The 22,227-nt window shown below is 42.2% G+C and overlaps 1 protein-coding gene across 4 annotated transcripts in view; it reads left to right on the top strand.

Moving 5' to 3' along the window:
* The first annotated feature begins 241 nt into the window (after positions 1-241).
* DOCK4 (dedicator of cytokinesis 4) overlaps positions 242-22,227 on the top strand; it is a 479,778-nt gene continuing 457,792 nt past the window's right edge. For all 4 annotated transcript variants that reach the window (XM_059885863.1, XM_059885865.1, XM_059885864.1 and 1 more), the window contains exon 1: positions 242-588. In XM_059885863.1, coding sequence (XP_059741846.1) covers positions 552-588 — 37 coding nt within the window. In that variant the 5' untranslated portion in view covers positions 242-551. The remainder of the gene's footprint in view (positions 589-22,227) is intronic.

The raw sequence follows: 22,227 nt of genomic DNA on the forward strand, positions 1-22,227 counted from the left end.
GGACCAATGGAAACGCGATTGGAAACGAATTCCCTCTCTGACGCGGCATTTCCTCCACGCCCACTCCGCGCCGTCACGATCTGGACCAATAGAACGTGGCGAGCGGGACGTAGTCCCGCCCCTAGCCGCTAACTCCCCTCCTCCTTCCGGGATGGAGCTGTTGCAGAACTACAGTTCCCAGCGTGCTGCAGGGCGCTCGGCAGGGAGGGCTAGAAGAGGCGCTGACGGGCGGGGGTGCGCCGGAGAGTGCCCCGGCGTGTTCGCTTAGTTCAGTGAATCAGAACAATGACTGCGCCTCCGGGTTCCCGGGAGCGCGTCGGAGGACTCTGAGCAGCCACCGCCGGGAGAGCGGCGGGCGGCGCAGCCTCGGCCGCGCAGTGTCAACGCTGGGCTCGGGAGCCTCCAGCGCAGACCCTGCCCAGCGACCGCAGCCCGCGCGGAGCCGCGGGGCTCCAGCGCTGCAGCCACTACTCGGGAGCTGTGCATTGTTGTGAGCCGGAGAAGGGGCGCGGGGATTACAAAGCCTGAAGACCCCGGACCCCTGTTTAGCCATGTGGATACCTACGGAGCACGAGAAATACGGCGTGGGTGAGTCTCCGCGGGGCGAACTTTTATTCTGCTCTTGTCCTAGTCCGAGCGAGTGCGAATTTCGCGTCCTTGCCCCCGTGCCCCTCTCTCTCAGCCCGGCTGCAAATGCCTAATTCTGGCATCGCGCTGCGAGTTAGGGGCTTTGCTCAGCCACCTCCTGGAAGAGGGTTGCGCGTCGGGGTCTCGCCCCTCAACGCCGGATGGGAGCTCTCGGCACGGGCTCCCGGAGGGAGCGCCGGGACGGCTGCGGGGAGCGCGCGGCCAGCCCGCCTGCTGCGGGCTCTGCCTGCGGAGTTTGGAGTGGCTACCGGGCGTGTGTGTCAAGTTGGAAGAGGAGAACGGACGGCTTTCCTCTCCCTCCTTCTCCTTTACCTTAAAGATGGCAAGGGCTGCAACGACTTCCCAGGGTGGAGAGGGAGACAACAGTCGCGGAGAGAGAACATCCCCAAAACAGAAGGGAGGCGCAGAACCTTCCCTCTGCCTTCCACATTCCCGGAGTGCGGAATGTGGCACCGTCCTCAGAAGAGCCGCTCTGACAGTCTGGCCCGAGCCTTCCTCCTCCCTCCCATCCCGGGTTACCCGGTGTGTGTGCGCGCTCGGAGAGGCGGTGGGGCGGGGGTTAGTAAATTTCAACATCTGCGCCGCTCTGCTCTTTGGTCTTTGGAGGGGAACGGGTATTTCAGCAATGTTTTTACTTCTGACCACCCTCTCTGCTCATGGTGGGGGTGGTGCTGGAGGACAGCTGTGGAGTGTTAATGGGGAGAGAGACTCCGAAAGCTTGGGTCTTCGAGGCAACGAGACAGCTTTTAGGAAAGACTACCCTGACACTATCCTTTTCCTTTAGGAGGAAAAGGAGCAGGGTAGCGCTCGCTGTTCTGTGTAAAGGTGAACAACAAAGGACATTAATATTGACGGATGAATACAGGAGTCTCCCTTCCTTTCCCTCCTCCCATTTCAGGCGGATTACAGTTCCCGTTTTTGTTGTTTGATTTCAGCTGGGTCGCCCCTTGACAGTTACTCCTTTTAGGTTGCGACTATTAAAAAGGAAGGCTCTCTGACAAGCCTGAAGCAGCCAAATGCAATTATAACCTCTCAGAAGGTTTGACAGAGAAAGTATTATGATATAATACTTAATATATAGTATTAAGGAAACATAATATATAGTTTCCTATAATGCCCTGTCCTGGTTATTGGTTTACTTTTTTAAAAATTGGGTGTAGATCTAGTGATTTAGATGATATGTAGGTATCTGCTTATGTTCATTTTCCTGTAATTTAAAAAATCTGGAAAGCCTTTCGAGGGAGTCATAATTACAGGGGATTTCCCCCCCCCAGCTTCACCTGGGAATAGGACTTTGGAGTGTCCTGAAAGGGCTGTATGATTAAACAAAGTCATTCCCCTGTATTATATGAGCTTTCATTTTGGATTTTGACTGGTCAGCAAGACAATAGTTTGCCCAGAACCCACCTTTGGGAAGGAGTTCCAGTTTTCCCTTTCTTTGAAATGTAAGGGGAGCCTTTATCAGGTGCTCAACCGGCAAGGAGAAGATGTTTCCTTCTCTTCACCTGCCTCATTTTTGGGTGTAGATTACTTATTAGGAAGAGACATTGTTTTTGCTGAAGTGTTGAGGACGTGGAGTGTCCCCTTGTCACCGGCTTAGCACTCAGTGCAGGAAGCACAGACATGGCCAGCAGCACTGTCCCGCTTGGAGTTGATCCCAGATGTTGCTTTCTTCCAAGTGTTAAATTATACAGATTATGGATGGGATTTATTTTCTTGATTTCTTTATGTGCCAGGTCACAGCTGGGGTGCTGGTATCGATTAGATCCTCTCTCGTTTTTCTTTTGCAAGCTGTGGGCAGAGGATTAAAACACACTCTGGGATTTCCTGGAATGGCAAACCGGATGTTATCAGTCAAGTGTTTTGGGCTGCAGCAGACACCTCGCCTTTGGGTAGTTGTGATTTGGTTGCAGAGTAGGGGATGTAGATGGGTGAGCACACATTTGGAGAAAGGTGGGATGAGATGAGAGGTGAAAGCAGAGGGCGGGGATCTGTTGTGCTCATGTATGCAATATAATACAGGATTGTTACCATCTTATATTATTAATTTTTGAGCATTTGGCTTATGAAATGTTTAGCTGTTTTTTAGACTCCATCTGTTACATGTGTGTGTGTGGTGAAAATTTTGCAGGGATTCTTATGTGGACTTTATTTCTCACCACAGAAAGGACTATTTGTAGTTGCTTATACTGAACAACTAAAACACACATGCTCTACGTGTTTTTTTTTTTTTTTTAATAAACTTGGTTACTGTATGTGCTTTTCTTTCTAGTTTTTTATAAAAACTCAAATTTATTTTATGGGCACAGATGTTTTGCTGATATCAGGTGTAGTAGTAAATCAATTTCCTTATTCTTTGATATAAATCTGTCTTTGTAAGTTTGAATGCTTGAAGTTTCCATGCACATTGTATATTTCTAACATACTTATCTCTCATTATTTATGAGAGAATTATGTATCTTTATATATTATTGTTTCAGTCTCAAGCAACATACTATAAACATGGATAAAATTACTTAAATTTCATACCTGTAGTAAGATGTATCAGAGATAGGAATTCCTTTTCAACTGATGTGTGGGCACTATCCCATCCATTTAATTGATGAATGGTCTTAAAACAATGCATACTTAGTCATATATCTAAGTGTTCTAGGGTAGTGGACAGGTATAATGATTAAACTAAAGTTCTGAGTAGTAAGGAACCTTGTCTCTTTGAAAGCGTGTTAATAGGCACAACTGTAGACATATTTTATCTTGGGAGAGCCTGTTTAGCTCTTGGTCTTAGTCAAGACAGTGCTTGCTGCCAGTTGTGTGACCTAAGGTAAGTCACTTAACACAGGGTCTCAACACACAGTCGAAGAATAGCCAAGGTTCTTCTCAGTATTAATTCTGTGGAGTTCTTCCAAACGAGTGTGTCCTTTGGTTAGGAAGATATTTCCATTGTGTTGAGATTGTAATGAGAAAGGCACTTTTGCTATGACACATCCCACATGGTTTTCAACTAAGATCACAGGTAAGCAAAAGCTACCTGGCAGGCTGCCAGAACCAAGCTGATTCAGGCTGTTTGATTCTCTCTCTCTAGGAGGAACTCCATGGGCAGTGACTAAAACATTCTTGATCACCCCCTGACAACTTTCCTCACACTATCTGCCTTCTATACATCCTCATCTGTCACAGTCCCCGTCCCCTCCTCACTTAAAGTGATGGGAATTAGTCACAGAGAAAGTTAGGGCCATTGCAGATCTGTTTCTACATTCATTTGCTCAGAAGGCATGCGTGCAGCATTCCCAGGTGAGCCCGTGAGCCTTTGTGAGCTACAAACTGAGCCTCTCAACCGGGCCAGATGTTTTACATTTGTGAACCCGGTTAGGCTTAGAGGGGTAATGTGGGCTGGATTGATCAGTGCAAAAAAATCCCTAAGGCTTACAGGAAACAAAACTCAGAACAAACTGATCTGAAGGTCACAGATATCATTTAAAAAATGAAGTGTCATCATATCCATATCACTGAGTCTTCACAAACATTCCTGTCTTCAACTTATCCTAAAGTGGTTTTTAAAATCATCTAAGTAGGAATTCAGGCTTCCTAGTTGGCTCAGTGGTAAAGAATCTACCTGCCAAGCAGGAGATGTGGGTTTGATCCCTGGGTTGGGAAGATCCCCTGGAGAAGGAAATGGCAACCCACTCCAGTATTCTTGCCTGGAAATCCCATGGACAGAGGAGCCTGGTGGGCTACAGTCCATGGGGTCACAAAAGAGTTGGCCATGACTTAGTAACTAAACAACAGCAAAGTAGGAATTCTGTTCCTTTTAAAAGTCCTTCTATTTTTATGGGGAGAGGTAACATCTCTTATTTCCTCAGGATCTTTACAATGTCTTTTCCTTCAGAAGCGTGCTTTATTGGTAGCCTGTGTGGAAGAGTTATGAGGGAGTGTACCTTTCGTCTTAGCTGTTTTCAATTTTGTTAGCTGGCAGTCTTGAGAGATGTTTCTTATCTTGTGGTACCATGATGTGTGCAGATAACATGTGTAGCTAGATAAAGATGTGCTGCCTGGAATTGTTTGTGGCATTTAGAGACTGGCACAGGATTCTAAACTTTCAGTGGGAAGCAAAGAGCAGTGATTTATACCTGCAAGTAAAGTATCACTGAAGGGCTGTGCAGACAGTGAGATGGCAGCTTACATTCATGATCTGACCTCCTCTGGGAATAGCCTGTAAACATATCCCCCTTTTGGTCAGTCTCATAAGTGATGATTCTTTCATAAGGCCCCACAGTGACACTGAGATACTGCCTTTCTTCTTTAGTCTTATTTTTTTCCCCAGAGGCTGTATAGTCAGAATTACAATGGAGATTATAACAATTTCAAAAAACTTAAGAATTTCCTGTCTCTAGCTCCATTTTTTTCAGCAGACTACATTTGCAGAATTATCTTTGATACAGTATGTCCAAGTTCTAGCATAGTGATTTTATGTTGTGAACTTATACAGCAGAGAAACATTAAACTAACTCTAAGGAACCCAGCCATAATGCTATAACCTTAACATATTAATGCAATGTTTTATAGTTAAAAAGATGTGAAATTATTTTATTTGAATCTACTCTCTGAAGTACAATACTTTCCATTTAAGAGATAAGGAAACAACTTCACAGAGATTAAATGACTTACAGGCATGCGTTCGAGATATTGCAGTTTTGGTTCTAGACCATTGCAATGAAGCAAATTATCACAATAGAGTGAATCACACAAATTTTTTGGTTTCCTAGTGCAAATAGGTTATGTTTACACTATATTGTAGTCTTTTAAGAGTGCAATAGTGTTACGTTTTAAAAACTAGGTATATGCCTTAATTTAAAAACAAAAACAGCAAATAAATAAATAAATAAAAAGAGAAATCGCAAGCCATCATCTGACAATGCAAGGTTGTTGCTACACACTTTCCATTTGTAACAAATGCAGTATCTGTGAAGCATAGTAAAATGAGGTACTCTTGAATTTTGATATTGTTTAACTGTCATCCATAATAGGAAATTCATTTCATTTCCTGACACCAGCACCACCCAGGACCACCCTACACATAAAAGTGAAACAGTATTTACTCATACTTTCTGTGACCTCCTGTTCTTTTTCATTTAAAAATACATACATACAGCAGCCAAATCATTATGTTGTACACCTGAAACTAATAGAATGTTGTGTGTCAGGTATGCTGCAATAAAATAAATTTATTTATAAACTTAAAAAGATTGTCACTAACTTTACTTAATGACTCAGTGGGTCCTCACCGATAGTTTGAATAGCACTGCCCTAGATACCTCATTTGTGATACAGGAAGCACTGGAATTTAGGCCTTGTTGGGTTTCTAGTTAAGTTCATTCATTATGTTGTTGTTTTTTGACAAATATGTATTTGTATTTAAACTTAGACTTTAATCATACTTTTTTCTTCTAATATAAGTCAAAGTTTGTCTTTTTATATAATATTTCTCATTAACTATGGAACAAGTATCCAAAACCATCACATGCATTGCATAAATTGTTTCTTTCAGGTTATGTGTGTCTTTCTGCTAGGGTCTTTTTGACAAGGGCTGGGATCAACTGCATAATGACCAATTTTGGATTTTTATATATATATAATTTCCTTTGACAATGATCTCTGGCCACTATAGCAGAAGAATGAATCTAATGAGCTATTAATTTCTTGCCAATTGAAGGGTTACCCACACCATTCTTTTCCATCCTTTTATGTATTGCTGATCATTATTAGAAGAAACAAGGCAACTCATGTAACTTGTTTTCTTAAAAACATAAACTGGTAAGCTTATTTGGTCAGAGTACTAAAGAATAAATAAGTAATGTCCCCCAAGCTATTTTTATTTAAGCACTATAAATGTACTTAAGGAACAACTGTTTTACTCTTTGGCATTTAAAAAAAAATGTGTGCTAAGATACACTGGATATTTACTAAGTAAGAATTACCAAAAATAGTGTTAATGCCTTTTGGTGACAGAGTTGCAGTAAAACTGATATGCAGTATCCTACTGGTTATGTTAAATATTAACGTAATCCTTTTGGAAATGAAGGTGTATGTATGTGTGTGTGTGTGTGTGTGTATAAATATGTAAAATAGGCTTTGTGGAGCACTTGCTTTTCACCAAGCTTTGTTCTGAGAGCTTGTCATGTGTTTTCTGTCTAATCCTCGTGACAGCTCCATAAGGGAAGGTTCAGTTTTCATTCATTTTACAGGAAACTGAGTCATAGAGAGGTTAAGTAAGTTGTCTAAGATCATGCAGGAAGTGGTGGAACTAGGATTGGAACCTCAAAAGTCTTAGAGTGTGCTTTCTTAGCCACTCTGCTGTGTTGCCTAACATGATGGTCAAAAACAGGAGTTTGAATCAGTAATTCCACCCCTCAAAGTCTGCATGAAAAAAAAATCAATAGTGGCAAAACACTTTATGCACAGTTATTCTTTGCCATGTGGTCTGTGAAACAACATCAGTTCCAGTATAGGAATAGTTGAATCACGTTTGATTATCAGCACAGCAGAATACTTATAGTCATAAAATGAAAGACTTCCATAAATCATGCTATTTCTAAAATACATTCCAGGAGACCTCTCAGGCAGTGCAGGGGTTAAGACCTAGCCTTCCTATCCTGGGGATACAGGTTCCATCCCTGGTCAGGGAGCTAAGATCCCACATGCCTTGCAGCCAAAACATAAAACAAACAATATTGCAACAAATTCAGTAACAATTTTCAAAATGGTCCATGTTTAAGAAAAAAAAAAAGTAAAAAAAAAAAAATACATTCCATGTACCTAGTGTCAGGTGACAAAATAAATGAAACATGGATAGTGATTGAAATTCCATAAAATGCATAGCATTATAGAGAAGATGGTAGTTAATGTGTAGCATATAGAGAAGATGTAGTCAACAATTAAGCACAGGTGAGAATTGTTAGAATATAAAGATTACCAGCAAATTCTTTTTTGAAAAATTCCTCCTGGTTGGAAATATGAGCATTATGCACCTTTAAAGCATGCACATTGTTGCTTCTGGATGATGGAGGTGACATAAAGGTGATCTAAGAAAGATTATTGCAGTAGATGAGGTTAAGAGATAAGTTCCTGAACCAGGTGAGCAGTCCTGCATGGTGGAATGTGGATAAATCTAAGATGTTTGGAAGATGGAAAAATAGGGCGTATCATTGAATGTGAGGAGTTAGGGGAAGGAAGAAGTTTCGGATATCTTCCTGATTTCTGGCTTGGACAAGTTGGGGAACATAGATTGTTGTTGTTTAGTTGCCAAGTTGTGTCCAACTCTCTTGTGACCCCATGAACCATAACCCGCCAGGCTCCTGGGTCCATCGAGTTTCCCAGGCAAGAATACTGAAGTGGGCAACTTACCATTTCTTTCTCCAGGCTATCTTCCCGAGCCAGGCAACTTACCATTTCTTTCTCCAGGGTATCTTCCCGACCCAATGAGTCTCCTGCATTGGCAGATGAGTTCTTTACCACTGATCCACCAGGGAAGCCCCAGGTGAACATAGGTGCCATTCAACAAAAGAGATGTTTTTGCAGATGGGGCTGGTTTATAGCATAGGATTAAGAATTTTGTTTGGCTTCCTAGAGTTGGCCGTCCCCATCAAACATGCAGGTGGCGATATCTTCATAGACAGGAATAGGAGAGAGGTTATAGACTAAAGAGCATGATTAGAGAGTCATTTGATTTAGGTGTGATAACTGAAGCATTCCACTTTATTAATTGTATTGATTTTGATTAAGTAGTCTGCTTGTCTAAGTTTTAAAGTGATAGAGCCTGAACTTTCCAAGAGCAGTCATCTCGAAGCACTTTATTAATACGGATATCTGGGGACTATAAAATAAGAACGATTAGCTGTCATGTCGAGTTGGTAGGAAGCTAGATTTCATGGTTTTTTCTTGCTTCCCATTGGTGCATTGCCTGGTTAAGGCATAAGTTACTTCTGTTTCTCTGACAATTCTTTCTGAAGCAAATGTCTCATGCCGGATTTTGCATGTTTGTGAGATTTCCCCAGCAGGATGTTGAAAAACAGAAACCACAAACAGTATTTCAACAAACATGATTTATATATCCCTCAAACAGCATCTAAGTGTATACACACATCTGGAAATGGGAAAATGCTCAGATACCCAAAGCACTGTATTTGTGCCTACAGACTGTGTGTGTATGTGTGTGTAATACATCTTAGGAACCACAAGGTCAGATTTAGAATTCTTAAAGTTACACCACTGTACTCCTGAAAAAAATATGTGATTTGAAGTGAGGGATTCCAGCTTAAGATAGCTTTATGTTCCTTTTTCCTAATGTAGCCTGTCATAGCCTCCCACTGAAATACTGATAGATGTACACAAAGAGGCAGACATTAATGATATTAGAAATGAAGTCTGACAGAAAACCAACTGCCAAATTCAGGAGCAGTTTCTCCAAGGCAGGTGCAACTACATTGTGAAAACCAGTTGGTGGCTTCCCTCTGCTTTCCCTCCTTAACAGAGAAGCTTCAGGGACCTCAGTGACCTGGGCAGGAAGACCCATTGCCCCTCTCTACCATCACCAAGTTTGAGGCCAGGTCAATACCTTCAACATGGAGTGTGTCCTTCACCACCTGAGGTATCTCTAGTTCCTCTCATTCCATCTCATCTTTGTATGAGAGATGACCATGTGTAGAAACAGCTGGGGCAGGAAGGTGGGTGGGTGGAAAGAGTCTTTGAGGACATCGTTCTGGCTTTGACAGGTGTACTGTGGCCTTCATACAAAGTGTGATTTCATGGGCACCTATGAAGTACTGCAGCAACAAGGCATGCTGGATACTATATTGATAGTTTTGCTTGCAGTCTGTTGGGTACAGAGGAAGAAGTAATGGGATAAGAGATCATCTCATCTTAATTGCTGTAAACCATGGTGCAATTTCCTTGGTGGCTCAGACCATAAAGAATCCACTTACAATGCATGAGACCTGGGTTCAATCCCTGGGTCAGGAAGATCCTCTGGAGAAGGGAATGGCTACCCACTCCAGTACTCTTGCCCGGAGAATTCCATGGACAGAGGAGCCTGGTGGGCTACAGTCCATAGGGTTGCAAAGAGTCAGCCATGGCTGAACGACTGTACTTTCATACTTTCACACATGGTACAGGATGGAGGGCTTCCCTGGTGGCTCAGATGGTAAAGAATTTGCCTGCAATACCTGGAGAATTCCAGGGACAGAGGAGCCTGGCAGGCTACAGTCTGTGGAGTTGCAAAGAGTTGGACACGACTTAGCAACCAACAGTTTTTCATGGTACAGGATGGCTTATCACTGAGAACTTGGATTGGAGCTGTGCACCTCTTCCAGGAAGGAAGACTTGTAAGTGGGCCTGAACATACTCCTTTATGTTTAGCCCTGGCTTTGGTATCGCAGGAAGGTTCAAGACTCAGGTTGCATCAGTCAGGATCACATTTGTGTCCCTATCGAAGAAGAAAAGCAACTAAATCCAGAAATAGGCATCTGTCACTCTGTAATGAACTAAAACATGGCTGCTTCTCAGCTGGGGAAGAAGAGAGAAAACATAACATTGATATAGAAGGCTTTGGGAAATTGCCAGTCACACTTTTGTATTTGTTTTCCACCCCCATTCATGACCCCTGTGTGTGTGCCAGAAAGGGGAAGTTAGTGGGATTGAGGCTGGTGAGAACCCTTCTGGTTATGAAATTTGCATGTCTTCTTGGGTGAATTTGATAACCATTCCTCCCCCAAGTTGTGAACTGTTTTCTTAAACCAAGCAATTTATTGTTCCATTTTATGTTAGTGTTAACTGGGTATTTTTAAAATAAAGGTAATCTATTATTGTTTTGTTTTTTTGGCTGTGCTGCACAACATTTGAGATCTTAGTTTCCTGACGAGGATTCAAACTTGTTCCCCCTGCTTTGGAAGTGTGGAGTCTTAACCACTGGACTACAGGAAAGTTATTTCTCTAAACATGTCTCCCTGAAATCTTTAAGCAGAAATGCAGAGATTAGGTGTTTTTTTCCTCCAGAATGAAAAAGATCATCTCTGCCTTGGTGACCAGGGGTGAACGTGTTGGGGCCGAGGGCATATATTTGTATGTTGTTGTTGTTTAGTCACTCAGTAGTGCCCTACTGTTTTGCCACCCACAGACTATAGCCTGCCAGACTCCTCTGTCCTTGGGATTTCCCAGGCAAGAGTACTGGAGTGGGTTCCCATTTCTTCCTGCAGGTGATCTTCCTCACCCAGGGATTGAACCTGTGTCTTCCTGTGTCTTTTGCACTGCAGGTGGATTCTTTACCACTGAGCCACCTGAGAAGCCTGAATTTGTGTGAGGCAACTAAAAATAGCCCTAACGCAGGTCCTGGAGAAAACAGTACTTACTATCCTGGGAAGAGGAGGAAGCCTTGGCCTTTCTCGAAGGATGTCCGGAATGGGTTGAAGATCTGGGGGGCTTCCATAATAAGCTTAGGGTTTAGCCAGGCTCTCAATGAAATAAGAAAATCCAAACATGCATAAGCAGTTCTGTAAAGAGCCAAAAGAAGAAAAATGTCTGAGAGTTTTCTCCAGAAATGTGGATAATGAACACTAACAACAAGGTATGAGGGTTCCTATAAAAACTTCGCATAAGGGTAAAAGTTAGCCCTTAGCCCCTTCCTCAATTTTTTCCCCCCAGGAAAATCATATTTGTATTAATTGCATCCTACATTTCATTTAATATTCCCATTCATAGTTTATATAAATTGATTCAGAAAACCAACCATTTACGTTCTTGGCCCCAAGTTAGAAGAGGAAATATTATGTATAAATTATGTAAAAATATGCTAATTAGTTTTAAAATGAGAAAATTCAAGAAGTGAAGAATTGGGATACAAAGTTACATATTGCAGTGTTGTTACAACCAATTGTTACCATTGAGGGGTGGCATTTTTTTTTTAGACTTTCTACTTTTTAATAATTTAAAAGTTAACATGAATTTCTTTTGTAATCAGAAATAATTATATAAACTCTTTTATAAGCTAAGCATTATTTCCTATATAGAGTTTTCCTCTCAGGATTAAAGGTTAGATTGGTGGAAATTGAGTCTGGAAGGCCTGAATTTAGTTTGTCACTTATGTCTGAAAATTTTTCTGTTTCAAAGTGGGAAAAAAAAAGTTTCCAAGTGGCTTTCCTTGCTATAACCTGCTTGATTACTTGTGATGTCGCCACTTTGTTCATTTCCCAGTAGTCACTGAACGGTGTTATCAGATGGCTGTGGGATACAAATTTTGGAAAAGAGCCCCAATTCCTCTTTGAGAAAGAGCTTCAAACAAATTCGTCCAAGATAAAAAATACTGTTCTTTCCAAGAAGTGTTTGTTTAGAAGATGAATGTTGATGTCACTGCTCACTTACCATTGTCCTATAAACTCTCTCCAGTGAGAATGTGAGTCCTGGGATAATTTATGCAAGAGAAATTGATCAATGTAGAGGGTCAAGAACTTGAAGAGGTTTTATTTAGCCATTATGGGGGATAATTGCTTCTTTATGGGTGTTATGGACTAGATGTTTGTTGTTGTTCAATTGCTCAGTCATGTCCGACTCTTTGTGACCCCATGGACTGCAGCATGCCAGGCTTCCTGTCCTTCACCGTCTCCTAGAGTTTGCTCAAACTCATGTCCATTGAGTTGGTGATGCCATCCAGCCATCCCGTCCTCTGCCGTCCCCTTCTTCTCCTACCCTCAATCTTTCCTAGCATCAGGGTCTTTTCCAGTGAGTTGGCTCTTTGCATCAGGTGGCCAAAGTATCGGAGCTTCAACTTCAGCATCAGTCCTTCCAATAAATATTCAGGATTGATTTCCTTTAGGATTGACTGGTTTGATCTCCTTGCAGTCCAAGGGACTCTCAATAGTCTTCTCCAGCATTGCAGTTTGAAGGCATCAGTTCTTCGGCCCTCAGCCTTTTTTTATTGTCCAGCTCTCACATCCATACATGACTGCTGGAAAACCATAGCTTTGACTATACGGACCTTTGTAGGCAAAGTAATGTCTCTGCTTTTTAATATGCTGTCTAGGTTTGAATATTTGTGTCTCTCCAAAATTCTTATGTTGAAACTCTAACACCCAGACTGGTTGTATTTGAAGAAAGGATGTAATTAAGGTTGAATGAATCATGAGGGTGGAGCCCTGTTCTAATTGGATCACTGTCATTATAAAAAGAGACCCTAGAGAGCTTGCTAGCTCTCTCCAGGAATTCAAGCATGCATGTACCTAAGAAAAAGCATGTGAGGATATAGTAAGAAGGAGACTATCTGTAAACCAGAGAAAGAGCCCTCACCAGAAATTGACCAGGCTGGACCTTGATCTAGGACTTACAGCCTCCATAACTGCGAGAAAATAAATTTCTGCTGTTGAGCCACCCAGGTTATGGTATCTTACTATGGCAGCCTGAGCTAATAGAATGGCTTAGAGCAGTTTTAGGCACTGTAGGAAGAGGGAACAAAGAAAATAGAAGCAGAATCCTGGAACTCTGTATAAGACATGTCATCACCGTAGCGCTTTTCTGTGGTCTGAGATCTAACTCCCTTAGTCTGCCTTTGCAAGCACAGAGTTAATTGAGTCACTGTTTGATGATGTTTATCTACCAGTAACTCCAGGAATGTGTTTATTTGAATAATGGCATTTATGTAGAGTTGCTCATAGCATCTTAAGTCATTAAATCACCTTGGGTTGTTTCAAAGAAACCAGTAAAAGTAGGGTCTTGAAATGAGTCATTTCTCCCTGCTATAATTATTTATGAAAAACTCAGGTCAATAAGTTTAACTGTCTGGGTTAGCACTTAGAACAGGTTGTTGAAGTTTTACTATATTGAAATTTGGTTGGAGACATCACTTCAAGTGTACTTTGTTTTTGAAAGGCCTGCCTGGATATAGTACATACCAAGTCCCTAAAGGGAATAAATAATATTAGGTAATTTTTTTTTTCCATTTTCTGTCCTTAAGTATGTGTTTCCTGATTGCAGATACTACATCCTGTTAAGAGTTTGTCACATTTTTTTTCTTTAGTGATGATAAATATAAAGGCATATCCTGTGACACATTGATGGACAAATTTATTGTGTGTGCCTGCTGTTTATGAGGCATTGTGCTAACTTTATGGGGCATATGAATAGGTATAGAACTGAGTCCCTGGACAAATGACGAAGCAAGAAATATTTCTTGGTTTTCTATTTAGTTTTCATAAAACATTTTTTTCAAGGTAGGTGTTATCTTTTTTTTTTTTTATTATTTACTTGGTAATGCTCCATGCTCAGTCACTCATTCGTGTCCAACTCTTTGCGACCCCATGGACTGTAGCCTTCCAGGCTCCTCTGTCCATGGAATTTTCCATGCATGAATACTTGAGTGCCTTGCCATTTCCTATTCCAGGGGATCTTCTCAACTCAGGGATTGATCCCACGTCTCTTGCATCTTTTGCACTGGCAGGTCGATTCTTTATCACTAGGACCACCTGGGAAGCCCCAGGTGGGCTTAGTAAGGCAGTGTATAAATATATCAGAGAGAAATTAGTGTGAAGCTTAAGAGATATTTTCCCTCAAGCTTTAAAAGGAAGATAAGGACTCAAAATGGTGATGCTATTCACTTGTGAGCCTTAGGAAATAGCCCCAAGGAGGGAGTGTCTCATATCCTGGATAACTCAGAACTTATCTAGAAGAATAGAAGGTTCATTTTAAGATACTCCCTACACAGTGAGTCACCAGCTGCTGAGACTGTCCAGTATAAACACCTGAGTGGAGCTGTACTTTAAATAGCTGGAAAACCTTCTTCCTCTTCCTACTGGGTAATTTCCACTTTCCCCTCCCCCCAACCTTGGACTCATTCTTGTCACCTAAACAATGTTAAGTATATTGGACAATGGGTTGTCTTTTTTTGTGATTTCCTCCTAAGACTGGGCAGAGGAAGGAAGATGGATTCAGTATTAACTAAGAGTGGGTACTGTGTCCAGCTTAGTCACTCAGTCTTGTCCGACGCTTTGTGACCCCATGGGCTGTAGCCTGCCAGGCTCCTCTGTCCATGGGATTCTCCAGGCCAGAATACCGGAGTGGGTTGCCATGTTCTTCTCCAGGGGATCTTCCCAACCCAGGGATCAAACCCAGGTCTCCTGCATTGCAGGTGGATTCTGTATCACCTGCGTTACCAGGAAGAGTGGGTAGGCAAAGGAAAATCCAGCCTCAAGATGCATGTTTTCCAGTGGTTAGGCCTGTGTGATTGGTGCCATGTATGCACACTGAAGCCTTGGCAAACCTAGAGGGGCAAGTATTTGTTCAAGGTAACTGACTGAAATTTGGGTACATAGTCCAAGTCTGAAGCCTGTGGCCTCTCGCAGAGAGGCCTGTGGTCAGAATCTGGAGGCCTAGCCCCTGGCTTTGGGTTCTGTGGACAGTGATGAAGAAATTGCTCACTATACCTTACTTGTTGTATAAGATGCTGGCTTCCATTATTATATGAAGTTAGTATCTGCATTGTCTTTTCACTTCAGCCTTAGCCTCTGGTGGTCATGGTCAGCCCCTCATGTACTGCTGTGCTGCCTGCCTGTGGGTGGGGCATGTGGAGCCCAGTTGTGCTGGAGGGGCCTTGTGGTGGGTCAGGAAATGGCTGGGTACCAGAAGGTTTGGGGAAAATATGGGGGCCAAGAGCCAAGCACCAAACAAGGCTGCATGATAGGAAGGAAGTAAAAGTGTGCATCTGTGAGTGAGGATGGACCTTGGCCAAATGTAACCAGGACCAAGGAAGAACCCTGGAGTAAAATGCAAGTTCTCAGTGATGGTGGGACTCGAAGAAAGAGAGCTAGCTGGGAGGGAGGGCTGATCAGCATTGATTGGAACAGCCATGGAAACCCTAGTCTTTGAGGCTGGTGGTTCTGATATCGGAAGCTCTTGCCTTGCATGGACCTGGGCCCCGTCCACGCTCAGAGAAGCCTCGTCCTGCTGGGCTGAGGATCAAATGCCATGAGTAAGCTGGGTGTGCTGGGTAGGCACCCCTTGTGTGGACTACTGCCATAGCCTCCTCATTTGTTGCCTACTTGTAGTCCCTTCTTTCTCTAGCACATGCCTTGCATTTTAACTGCTAATGATCTTTTCTCTAGGCCAAATTTGTTGTACTTCATTTGGAAACACAAAAACAAATACCTGTAATGTTTCCTGTGCAGTCAGGATAGAGTCCAAAGTCAAATGCACGTCAGGCCCTTCCTGAACTGACCCCCAGCCGCTGTCCAGTCCTGTACTGGGCATTTCTTTTTCCTGCACCCTGAGCTCGATGCTAGGGAACTAGGTAGAGATTTTCGGAGGTGCCGAGCTGCGTCTGGACTCTTGGTCTCTGCAGTTGGCTTGCACTCAGCCTGGCTGGTCCATCCTCCTTCGGATCTTTACCTGGAAAACCTAACTGGGGTGTCTCTTCTCTAAAAGCTCCTACATCTGACTCCTTCTGGCAGAAATGAAAACCGTTCTTTATTCCACATCTGTGAGCCCTCTCCCAGGGCTCTTGTTACTATCGTTTGAAGCCACCTACCCCTGCTACAGGCTGGGGAAGCCCTCGGTGCTGTTCTGTCCATTTGATTCCCTGGGGGGTAGCACAGAGCCACTCCAATGTTCTTGCCTGGAGAATCCCAGGGATGGCGGGGCCTGGTGGGCTGCTGTCTATGGGGTCGCACAGAGTCGGACACAACTGAAGTGACTTAGCAGCAGCAGCAGCAGCAGCTTTTAGCAGGCTCAGTAAGTGGTGAATCAATGAATAAATGGTTTCCTAGTCCATTCAGGCTGCTCCAGCAAAATACTGCTGACTGGGTGGCTTATAAACACCAGCAATTGATTTTTCATAGTTCTCAAGCCTGGGAATCTACAGTCAGGGTGCTCACCTGGCCGGGTTCTGGCGAAGGCCCTCTTTGGGCTTGCGGACTTCTCAATGTCTCCTCACATGGTGGAAGGGATCAGGGAGCTCTCTGGGGTCTCTTTTACAAGAGCACTAATCCCATTCACGAGGACAGGGTCTTCATGACCTAAGCACCTCCCAAAGGCCTTGCCTTCTAATACCATCACATTGGCCATTAGGATTTCAACCTGTGAATGTAATGGGGACACAGTCCTTGAGACCGTAGCCAGTGAGTTCCTTGGAGGAGGGAGAAAACTAAGCTCAGTTTGTTGTAGTTTCTTGTTGAGTTTATCTGTCAGGTTGTCCAGAGCGTATAAACAAGGCTCTGAGGAAAAGAGGTCAAGTAGACTAATCATGGCCTGCCCCCTGCATCCTACAGGGCTGATCCAGAGGAGACAAGTAACTCCCAGAGAAGTGACAGAATTTGTCAAAAGTATTTAAAATTACCTACAGAAATTCTGAAGCATGGGGCCGGCATAGTTCTGTTTGTTCTGTGACCATATAAAATTGCCATCCAAAAATCCAGATGGAGAATAAAAACCAGAAAGTTGTGAGTGCTATTTCATAAAGAAACCTACTGCTAACCACTGAACTCCATGAAGATAGGACTGGATTTTTCTTCCTGTTGTATTTTCTGTTCTTAGTGTAATAAATTGTAATTTATGATAAATTATAAAAATAAATTTAATTTGAGTCACTATGTGAGTGATAGTTGCTCAGTCATGCCTGATTCTTTGCAACCCCATGGACTGTAGCCTTCCAGGCTCCTTTGTCAATGGAATTCCCCAGGCAAGATTACTGGAGTGGGTTGCCATTTCCTTCTCCAGGGGATCTTCCTAACCCAGGGATCCTGCATTGCAGGGGAGTCTTTACCATCTGAGCCATCAGAGAAACCTTTGAGTCAGTATGGACAAGTCTAAATTTTTAAGAGTGTTTATAAGTCAAGTTGTCACGGTAACATGGCTTGGATTACACTTAAATACCAGAAGATGCTCAGGCATATCTGTTTTTTACATGCTCTGGTCACCATGTTCCAGTCAATTGTAGACAATTCTCTGGTGAACTGTGTATCTTAGACATTCTTAGTGTTTCTTCCAAGTTTGGGGTGCTTTTCTAACTGCTAAGTGATTCAACTTTGCAACAAAAATTTCCTACCTCTGCTTTTTCAGAATAAGAGCATCCTGAGATGCAAGGTGCAAGGCAAGCTACTATCAAAAGACAGAAACAAAACTGCTATCAAATATGCAACTAGCCATTGGCAAGAAACATCATTTTTCACTCTACTGTGCAACAGAAACAAAATATAGAGATATGTGGCATGTTGAAGAGAGAGACTACAGTTATCATTTATAACTTCCTATTTAAAATTTTTGTTTTCATGGGAACAGCCTTATTCATTAGAACTTTTTATTAGAAGCCATCTATCGTGTCCCATGTGTTGTATTGCAGGATGTGCTCTGTACAAGGTGTCTGGGTTTGGGAAAGTCTCGGCTGGGAAGGAGCGATGTCCTCTTTCTGATCTGCATAGTGGAGTGATATGGGCTCGTAGGAACCCTGATCAGTGTCCTCACTGACTGATTTGATGTGTGTTTGTGCATGTGTGCTCAGTCACGTCCAACCCTTTGTGGTCCCATCGACTGTAGCCCACCAGGTTCCTCTGTCTATGAAATTTTCCAAGCAGGAACACTGGAGGGGGTTGCTGTTTCCTACTCCAGGGTATCTTCCTGACCCAGGGATCAAATCTGTGTCTCTTGTGTCTCCTGCATTGGCAGGTGGATTCGTTACCAACTGCGCCACCTGGGGAGCCCTGCTGAGCAGATAAATATTTGAAAATATAAACTTATTAGGATAAAATGCTGATTTTATTGATGTTAGCTGTTGAGGTTCTATTTAAGAGCTCATTTAAAGGAAAAAAAAAACAAACAAACAGGAAAACTTTACTCTGAAAACCAAAATTTGAAAACCATTGACACAGCAGAATGCCTTGACATGAGACTGGAGTATTACAGGTAAATTTCAGTTACAACAGGCTTCATAACTCCTGTCAGAATTCTCCTGATGAGCTCACCTCTTTCTGCTTTGATTGGTGGTAGAGAGAAATCTGGTTTGGGGTTAGGAATTGTCATCGAATTATTGCATTTTCCAGAGCACTTTTGCCATGTGGCACAGTTTGCACCATTTATATTGATGTAATAAAGCTCTTCGTGTCTGAAAAACCATTTGATACCATCACACTATAAATTATGTACTTATAAGTTTGTCTTATGGAAGTAAGAGCTTAGGGTTCTAATTTTGGTTCCTTCATAATAATTGTCTGAGCTGTAGGAAAGCATTTCTCTCTTAGGGCCTCTAATATTATAGAATTGGATGAGGTGGTTTTCAAGTTTGCTTGAAATTCATTGTAAGTTAATTTCCTTGGCCCGTCATTTGATGAGATATCAGTGGAACTGTCTGGAATATTCTGTATCTGAAATGTTTTGGTTTGTGTTTAGGTAACTGAAGGTGAAGTATATGAGATACTTACTCTTTGTAGTGGTCTCTTCTGCCAGACAATTTACTGTCTGTGCAGCCTTGTGGTTTTTTTATGCTCTTGGGCAGTTCTCTATGGAATTTGGTCCTGTGAATTTGGCAAGTGTTTATAAGTATCATATAAAAGCACTCTATTCCCCTAAGTATTTCTGTCCCTACTAAAGCATTGCCAGGTTTATTAACATACTCATTTGAATATACTAAACTCCATACTCCCTTTTTGAATTGCAGTGTACCAATTCATAGAGAGCAGATTGGTGAAGGAGGTCAGATTTGGAAATAATTTATTGCTGAAAAGCTTCTTTTCTTTTTTAGATATGAAAAAGGAACTCGGGGATGGAAATACAATATTACACTTAGCTGTCAAAAGGAAAAGAATCATCTTAGATCTTATTCCACATTGAAATTATAGCACTCACAGATCACACTATATAAAATTGGTCAGATTCCACCGACTGGTTGCGATTACTTCCCTAATTGGAAAAAATTAGGACTATTAATCATTGTGACACAAGGCAAAATGTCATTGTGGCATGACAGTCTTATTTTCCACCTGAGAAATGGTGGCTTCTGAGGGCAGAACCAAACCCTCCTTCCCCCACTTTCTCTTCCCATTTCCTTTCTGGCCGTAGCTCTCTGCAGTAGATCAGACAAAGACTTACAAAAAGGCAGAGGGCACAGAAACAGAAGAAGAAAGCGTTCCTTTGTTTTGTATTCCACGGAAACATCTGTGAAAATGAAAATGGGGGAGGGGAGGGAAGACCTCCCAAACCAAGGAAATGTGACTGTTACACAGACATTTAAAATTACTGCATGTAGCTAATTGACATATAGACAAAGTCTTCTTAGGCATGGGGACATCAAAATGACTGAATTCTGAATTTTCCTTTTATTCCTCCTAGATGCACTCAGAAGGGCAATGTTTGAAGCAATTCGCCAGAATTTTCTTATGAGGATAATAATTTTCTTAGTATAGAAGTAATTATGGTTGTAACACATGAATTATTTTGGTATTGAGTTTTGTAATTTCTTAATGTTTTGGCATACTTAAAATTTACTTGGGCAATTGCACATTGCACATTTTAAACAGGATTTGAAAGAAAAGGGTAATTGACAAATGCTAGTTTGTCTCATGTTTAGCTTTTAAAAATATAACTTTTTTCTTTAGGCATCAATATTAACTTGTATTAGCTTTTTTAAAAAAGAGAAACAAACATAAGTATCTGTTAAAAAAAAAGTGTGATTAGAGACCCTCTGCCTTCCTCCCCGCCCCCCCCCCCCCATCCTTTTTAATACAGTAATAGCATTTTTGCTGGAAGATTTCTGTTTCTCTAATGTAAGCAGCTTCTTCTATATGTCCCTGGAGTTTCTCTCCCCCTTCACAGAATTCTTGCTGCACTTTAAAGAAGGTACTAACCATTTTGGTGTCTTTAATCTCTCCAAGAGGGAAAATTATTATGACATATTTGGTGAACATCATGTTCAAATACTGCAAACTTCCTTTTTTTTTTTTTTTTGAGTGTCTCATTAAGCACCATGGGACGTTTCTTATATTTATATTTCCTCCTCAAATACTAATGTTAATTTGGTGTCAAATTGTTGATGCAACAACATTTTGTGATGATATAGTTGATTACAGGCGGTACCTTGCTGTTATAATAATAGTGAACATTGTGTCAGGCACCCTGCCCAGGTTGTCTGCATGATATTTCATTTCATGCTCCTGACAAGTGCATGATGTGGATGCTGTTATTATTGTTTGTATTTTTATAAATGAGAAACTGAGGCACAGAAATGTGACAGAACCAGCCCCCGATCTCAAAAGAGGGATGGAACTGTAATATGCTGTCATGCCTTTCCCATAGTGTTAGTGTCTCTCCAGTCAGGTCTTTTTGCTCATTTGTTTTGTTTTGTGTTGGTGGTGGAAGTGTGGGACTGGAGGGTGTCAATTACCCTCAAGTTAAACTGTTGACAAAAGGCGTAGTTATTACGGCAGCATTTAATTGTACTTTTTTTTTTTTTGCAACAGGCAGGTCCCTTGGGATAAAGGGGTGTAGGTAGCTACTGACACAGAGCTAAGGCTAATGGTTGGACAGCTTGTGACTTTGAAATCTTTGCATTGGGTTGGGCCCTTGACCATCAGTTCCCCTTGAGAGCTCCCTTGATGTCCTAGAGAGGTTCTCCAGCCCAACTCAGCCCATCAGTGTCACAGGGCTCAACAGAAGTGTGCACTGAGACTCAGACACTTGGGGAGTGTTTGCAGGAGCCTGGGGTTGGAGCGTCCCTAAGTGCGCAGGTGAGATGGCCCCTGCATCAAAGTGACCCCTTCCCTCAACTGCTGCCAATGATGGCAGGTAATCTCCTACCTTGTGGTAGTCACCATTTGCCAGGGGATGTGTAAAAGACTAGGTACCACCTAGGAAAGGCAGTTTAGGACTGTGCTGTCATAATGCGGGAAAGGCAGATTAGAAAAGTAGAAGTGCATAACAGTGGAGACCTGCTGGACCTTTGGGTTGGGTCAGGGGGATCTGGGCAGTATGAGGGGAAACTAATTATAAATCATTGTGCAAGTATTGCGGTCAGGCTGAGTGTCTCTTTCATTTCAAGTGACTTTTACCCCAGATAGCTGTCTGAGGGTGACCCATGTTTGGATTCCCTTGTGAATTCTTTGGGCCTGATAGAATGTGACTTGACTGCTTACATCCTAACTTCCCTGTGTATAAAATAGTAATAGCCTGTTTCATTTTTGTGGGGCTTTTAACTATTTACAGTGCTTTCTCACTTGTCCTTTTAGATCCTTTTAGCCTCCTATAAGGCAGCTAGGAGAGAGCTACTCCTTTTTTAAGAATGAGATGGTGAAGGCACAGCAGATGAAGTGACCAGTGGAGCATAAATCAAATTTCATTGGTCAAGACAGCCCAGATCTACTTACTGTTCATTTGAAGAACTATCTCAGTTTATTTCTCTGAATACTTACTTTCCGCCTCTGTGTAATTTTGACCATCTACCACATGCTTTGTGCATATATGTGTCCAGACAGTAGATCCAACCAGATCTTGATGGGTGGCCACCATCTTTAGATGAAAACACCAGCGTGAAGCCTGTACTTTGCTGCTGCATCCACAGACCAA

This window comes from Bos taurus, chromosome 4, assembly GCF_002263795.3.
Source record: "Bos taurus isolate L1 Dominette 01449 registration number 42190680 breed Hereford chromosome 4, ARS-UCD2.0, whole genome shotgun sequence".
Taxonomy (NCBI): Eukaryota; Metazoa; Chordata; class Mammalia; order Artiodactyla; family Bovidae; genus Bos; species Bos taurus.